This window comes from Etheostoma spectabile, chromosome 20, assembly GCF_008692095.1.
Source record: "Etheostoma spectabile isolate EspeVRDwgs_2016 chromosome 20, UIUC_Espe_1.0, whole genome shotgun sequence".
NCBI lineage: Eukaryota > Metazoa > Chordata > Actinopteri > Perciformes > Percidae > Etheostoma > Etheostoma spectabile.
The window spans coordinates 12,683,718-12,690,727 of record NC_045752.1 but is presented as its reverse complement, the minus strand read 5'-3'; the positions used below and the strand labels follow the sequence as shown (position 1 = coordinate 12,690,727).

Genomic DNA, 7,010 nt, shown 5'->3' with positions numbered 1-7,010 from the left:
GTGTGTGTGTGTGTGTGTGTGTGTGTTTGGGTCTCTGAGAGTAATAGCAGGTCAGTAGTATGAGTGAGGGACATGTGTGCGTGTGTGTGCGTGCATGCGCGTGTGTGTGTGCGTGCGCGGCTTCAGTTGTCCCCTCGGCCGCATCAGTGCTCAAGCATGTCTTACTGTGACAGCCCAGCAGCCTGTGTTCCTGTCTCACACAGACACACAAACAGAGGCACACTAAACGAGAGAGTGCAGGCAGACGCCAACACCAGAGAGGTGAAGGGTCACAAGCGACTGCCTTCCCAATGTTGTGTGAAATGTGTAGATGGCAGTCTCGGCCCATTATGTGCGTATATGCAACTGTGTGTCTGGCTTGAGGCAGGCGGGGGGCATCTCAAAGTAACTGGTTATTATCACCTCAATATTTTTCTTATTATGACAATTACATGCTCCAGGAGCGAATTAAGCGATACAGGACGCCAAGCGGAGTGGTTGACAGCTATTTGGAGACTCAATGCACAGAGCAATTTGCAGCCCCGAGCCAAACAAATTGGATTTGGGCCACTTTGGATTGGGGCCCCAGATTGTTGGGCGTTTGGATCCTCCAACTGCATGCCTGCCTGGCTGGTTTGCTGGCTGGCTGGCTTCGATTCTGTAAACATGACAACGTAGCAGACAGTTAGCCAGATAACACAGTGCTCCATGGCCCTTGACAAGGATTAAGTGTACATGTAGAGGAAGGTGTATGTGTCGATATTGCATTATATTTTTGGTGCATTGTGAAATGACTTTCATGGTTGTGTTTCAGCAACCATAAGTTATAACTAAGTTTATGGGGTATTTGTAGTTGACATTTTTATAGTCTACGGGTGTTAAGCTTTCCCACCCTTTCATGTTATTATAGTACTGCTACTTTTTTGGTTTTGGGCCACACGGCTGTGCTCAAGTGTGTGTATAATCCAAATGAGCCTAACAGCCTCTAAACGAATTACTGGTACACATTTTCCCACCCCTAAACTGCCACTGGAAAAGCTGGCAACAACACACAATTAGGTGAAATGCAATTATTCCCATCCATTCACACAATTAGCCTGTGGGTTAACAACCTAGCTGTACATCGGGGCTAGCTGTTGGTGTTTTCAAAAAAACATTGCCATGGTTACATCCGCTCTCATGGTAACCCCACTGTGTGAAATGGCATGCACCTGGGACAGCAGGTAGTTTGCAAATAACATTAAGCCCTGTTGTTTGAGGCAGCACATTACATCACTCAGCTCAGAATACAGGGTGACTTGAATGGCTGAGACAGGGAGGGGGTACCAAGGATGTGGAAAGGGAGTGCCTCATGTGCTCAGTCGAGCGAGCGTAGATAATGCCAGGCGACAGACTGGCAGGCTGGCAGAGCGGGTGGGCACTCACAGCGGCATGATGGAAAACAAAGGCTTTGTGTGTCACCACCAAGATCGCATTAACCAAAATAAGCAGCCTTGGACTGACTGCCACACTGACTTGGTTGTCTGTTCCACTGGCTACGCCATGCATGCTGGAGAGACATGGAGGACTTCTGTCTTACTTTTTTATTTAAAATAACATGGTGCTAGGAGTAATGAGAAAAATTACAGTGTCTGCCTCTGTTTACATTGAATTGACTGTGTGACAGCGCTGCATAAATTCAAAACAAATTCCATATTTGTGGTCACAGCCAATGCTTTCAAGACATACAGGGTTTGGCAGCCAGTCTCCCAAACATTTTGCCAATATTCATTATCTTTTAATTTGAATAATAGCTGTCTGTTCAGGCGTGGTGAGGCTGCTTTCAATGTAACTTTCACAGTCTGACACTTCCAGGAACATCTTACCACGTTACACCAGCATCCTAATTCCTGCTTAGACATCTGAAGAAATGATCAATGCATACTTGTGTTGAGTCTGATCAAAAATGCAGAATTGTGTATATAATAACATCTTCCTAATGTTCACCAGTAGAATCACATTATAATAACATTGCAACAAGCATACAAAAAGTGAATCTATAACGACAAAATTCCCTGTTTCCCTGTAGTTGGGTTCTTTGTATTTTGAGACCCCATATATAAGGTCAGGGAGACACACAGACACGTATCGTTCTGTGGTGACAGTAATGGTTGCACAGGACTCAGGTGGGACAGGGTCAACAGGCCTGATAGAGCAGGTAGGATCAGCTGGCATACACCCGCAACTCATCCCCTTCCTCCTCAAGTGGGCACCAGCCAGGAATCTGGGGTCAATCACAGGTGATATCCCCCATGTTCAGCTACAGCTGGGGCACAGACGCTAGTTTGTGAGTGTGTGTGTTTGTCCAAATGTGTGTGATGTTTAGTTAGGGGGCAGCCATCAAATTGCATCACATCACATCTGGTCTCTCTGCCTCTACTAGTTTCTCTCTTCCATCTTTCACTGTTATTTTACTGCTTCCCGCGCTCCACACTTTTCTACAGTCTCCAGTATTCTGTCAGCAGTATTGGTGGGGATTCCCTGGAATCCATTCAGGAGGCGGACTACCTACTAAGCACACACACACACACACACGCACGCACGCACACACACACACACACACACACACACACACACACACACACACACACAGTTCTCTGCTCACCACAGGGAATGAAATCTGTAATATGAACTCACCCTTGGTATGAATGAAAGCCCATTACAATTTATTTTCACCATAGCGGCCAGTGTACAGTAGTGGGAAAGGTTTTTGCTTCTCTGCCATATTAACTACTGTCACCATGACTGCAGAAACCTTATCTCAGTGATTACAGTAGGTCACGGAAAAAGGAAATACTGTTCATGCACATGCACAGTAAACTTTTAACCTTTTAACCTGTAGTGCCTTATGAAAGCACTGGAAATATGTTGCATCTTTGCATCATATGTTTCACTTCTTTTTTGTTTTTCAAGAGATTTTTTTCAGATAATTCGATCGGGTCTTTCAGCCAAACAATCCCATTACAACTATGCTGAAATAGTTGCAATAGCACTGATTTATCATGACATTATATTTACCAGGATCATTTTGCCTTTGCTTGAGCTCATGTTCAAATTTGCCACCTGCTGCATGTCACTTCTCATCAAATGCTTGGATGAACTTCAGAAATACTCACTGTAAGTCCTTCTTCTGTTCCAGGATCTGTCCGGCTCGATTGATGACCTCCCCACTGGTACGGAGGCTGGTCTGGGCTCAGCTGTCGGTGGCAGTGGTGGCGGCTCTTCTAGCAGCAGCAGCAGTAGCCAAGGGGAGCAGGGAGGGGCCAGCAACCAGGGACAGTCCCCCTTCTCCCCACATGCCTCCCTCCACCTCCCCAGCCAGAGAAGCGGGCCCTCTCCCTCCCCTGTGGTCTCACCCGCAGGCTCCACTCAGTCCCAGCAGTCGCGATCAGGCTCTGGACCCATCTCTCCCGCCAGCGGACCCTTAGCCAACACCACCGCGCCAGGTAAGGTTGCCATTAGAGCCTCTAAAAGTATGCACACATGAATCGTGATAATCATATTTAATTTTGATGGAAGGTGCAACTTGTAGCATGATAACCTTATGGATATGTCTCCAAAAACAAACAAGACTATAACTGAAGAATTGCCGTTGGAACCAGACACTACACTGCATTATACATCATGTAACACCGTGTTGGATTCCCTGGGAAATTTGCAAAATTGCTTTACAGCTTAAAGGGGAAATTGCTCTGTGCCACCAAACTAGAGGCTGCTGTTCGAAAGTGAATGAGAAAACAATCACAAACATTCCCCTGTCAGCGATATCAAATGAAGTGCATTGCCTTTGACAGATGATGAAAAGTTGCTGTTCTGACATCACTGATAGCCAGAAGTTTCCTTTTCCAGCCCCATGTGATTCAGTTTTAATGTGCTCTTTGAAAATGATACTTGGAGCAGCTTGACAGCAGTGTCATTAGTAAACTTGTTGCTGCTGTAAGCATATCACAGTTTTCCCACCTACATTTCTGCTTGACCTTTCCATTTATTTTGCTATTTAAAGACCTAAGCCTGATTTCATTTGTTTTTAAATATGTGCATTTAAAGAGGATTTTTAAAGGTCATGTAGAAAACTGACCCTAATGCAGAATAGGTGTACGCATTTCCACAAATAACAACATGTCAACATTTAAATGTAATGTGTTTTGCATTGCTAGAGTAGATTGCAAGCATGAATCTTTCACACCTTTCTGTCACCAAACAAATAATTCAGCTCAGAAAAAATCTGGGTTACAGGAGGGAAAATTTGATTCTATGCCTTAATCAAAGTCTTAATATTAATATGATTACCCCTAATAATATTGTCAATGTAAATCTACACACAAAACTTTGCTTGAGTTTGAGCATGGTTGACCTTTATCTTAGAGTAGTCCAGATGACCCATAGGTGACAGCATCCTGGTTTAATAGCATCTATATTTTCTCATCTCCAATTCACCGTGTAAGCTATCCAGATCAATTTTCATTCTGCCAGTTTGGACAGAGGATGAAGCTGAGTGCACACTGCAGCAGAAGACCAAATAATATCAATCCAGCATGTCTAGACTTCAATATCTCTGGTCCATTTGAAATCCTTATTCAGACCGCTGAAGAATATTACGGCTTAGTGCAGAGCACTTCATGGAATATGTCTCATTCATTTTCCTCACAACGTTTTTGTCCTTGCATAGTAGGGATTTGTTAAGTCTTTGATCACAGTGTTGTATAATCACATCCCTACATTGCAGTGGAATTTTAATAAAGTCCATCTCGCCCGGGGATCACCCAAGTATTTTATAACATTTACGTTCAGACAATATTTCTTCTACACTCTGAGTGTTAATGAATTGAGACTGACTGGTAGTGAACGACCTCCCATCTTATTTGTAGCCTTATCTAAGATATGGCAGGCTAAACAAGACACCAACAAGATTATCAGACAATGCACGGTGTGTCTGTCTGTCTCCTGAGGCCATAGCAGAGCACATTTAGATAAACACTGAGCATTATAAACAAGTGTGGATTTGATTTGCTTCAGACAGGCATTTGAATGTGCGTGTGTGCACGCTGTTCCTCCCCGTCATCCCACCTTCTCTCTGCCCGACTGCGTGGCTGACCGGCGCATCAGCATGTCTCAGACCTGTCAGTCACTCTGACGAGGCGGGGCAAAATGTCTTGAGTGCAATCCTGACGCCAGCTCCTCCTCCCCTCCTCGCAGCCGCTTACCAGAGTGATTGACGCTAATGAAAAACTGGGACAGTGGTTTTCCAGGCGCTCGTGCCAAGAATCATGACGAGAATCCGGAATGAGGCGGCAAAGACGGGAAGCGAGACCGATCGCTGGGACGTGATTAATAAGAAAATATTTAAAAATATTCCCCATGCCAAATAAATGGTGATAAAGCGTGGAGCAGTGAGTAACATCTGGCATGTTTTAGCGGCTGTACTACAATCATTTTGAATTAGATCAAGGAGCAGCCAGCCTAAGAGAGACATAGGAGAACTAATGTGGTTAGCACACATCTGATTACTAACGCTCCACTTTTCAACACTTCATCACAAGTTAGGACACTTTGGTTAATGTTGTCGTTTTAGTTTGGTAGTCAGTGAGGAGAGGAGAGAGCAAAAGAGCTAGCAAGCAACATTTGTGTATTTATGTGTGTGTCGTTTCTGAGGTTTGTATTTTCAGTACTCCCACTTCTGTAACTTCTGCAGCCTTAAAAAAATCATTTTACTATTGTTATTATTCCAAACAGCTGTGTGAACACAAGTGTCATCTAAATGAACAAAATCAGACAAACATTAATGAGCTAATCAATTATGTGAAAAACAACAGTTTTTATCTGCAGTAGTTTGAGCTCCAGTCAAGAAAAAGTCAAAACACAACATATCTTTGTTCTAAATGTCACCATACAATAGTCATATTAAGATTCCAAAGAAAATTTTAATAAAGTCTGTAGTTACTAAATTATTTAAGTGTGATAGTGTGGATCTTTCCTTTAAATACCATCAAAAATCAGCATTTGTGGTACAAAAGTGTGTGATCCAGAGTGTGTGTCCACCTGCATATGTTTGCAGACTTGGCACATATGTCTACCATTTTTAATTATGCAAAATGTGGTTTAGAGGTAAAGGGATATTTCACCTTTGGAAAGATGACTCTATCTTTAAATTGAGTCACTTATGTAGTAGAAATGTGAAAAAAAAATTTAGGCCAAGAAAAACATAAAATGTGTTTTTGGCTCATGTGGATGAAAGACATCAATTCCCAGAATGCACTTGCTTTACTGCTCAAAGAGTACACTCCTAAGCCAAGCCTACCATTTACAGACATAGACAGACAGTCTATGTCTCTACCTCTGATGTTTTTTATTGTCATTTCAACCATATACACGAAACAACGCTTCACTGTGGCTCAAGTTGTGTTAAAATATATAAAAACAACATTATATAAAAACAACATATAAAACAGGCTACATTTAGTGCACACACATTATGGGCTTCATAATGGTTACGCAATGGTAGCATTAGCGCTTTGAGTGATGTAAACATTGAGTATTAACACAGTTGTGAATTTGTGTGGAATGTAGAATGGTCGGCATTTAACGGTCAGAAACTCCACCAGCGGTTAGCAGTAGTTGGACAAACGCAGCCCATGTCTGCACCAGTCCGTATCCATGTTGAGACAGCCCACCTCCACGAGTCTTACCCGACCGAGCAGCATCTGCTCGGAAGGCTAGCAGGCCTGGTAGCTAGATAGCGGAGTCCGGGACACTGTTGCTCAGCCATGTTTCCACAAAAACAAAAACACAGCAGTCTTTTGTTGAAGTTGGATGTAGTCCAGTTTGTTATCTAATGAAAGGACACTTGAAAGCAGGATGGATTGGACAGGTGGCCGTCTGGCGTTAGCTTTCCACATAGCTGGAACTCCTGCCCTTGTTCACTGTTTCCACTTTAGCGTGTAAGGTTTCCCCTTACCCGGCTAGCGACGTTGGTCAACAGGCGACACTTGCGT

At 43.4% G+C, this 7,010-nt stretch overlaps 2 protein-coding genes across 2 annotated transcripts in view; both read left to right on the top strand.

Annotated features, from left to right (window-relative positions):
- Positions 1 to 7,010, top strand: part of LOC116670158 (sodium-dependent lysophosphatidylcholine symporter 1-B) — a 223,924-nt gene that overhangs the window by 33,778 nt on the left and 183,136 nt on the right. The window lies entirely within an intron of this gene.
- The window catches only part of LOC116670157 (AT-rich interactive domain-containing protein 1B), a 176,624-nt gene that overhangs the window by 119,767 nt on the left and 49,847 nt on the right, over positions 1 to 7,010 (top strand). Inside the window, exon 5 of the mRNA XM_032500541.1 lies at positions 3,158 to 3,464. Within this exon, the coding sequence (XP_032356432.1) occupies positions 3,158 to 3,464 (307 nt within the window). The remainder of the gene's footprint in view (positions 1 to 3,157; positions 3,465 to 7,010) is intronic.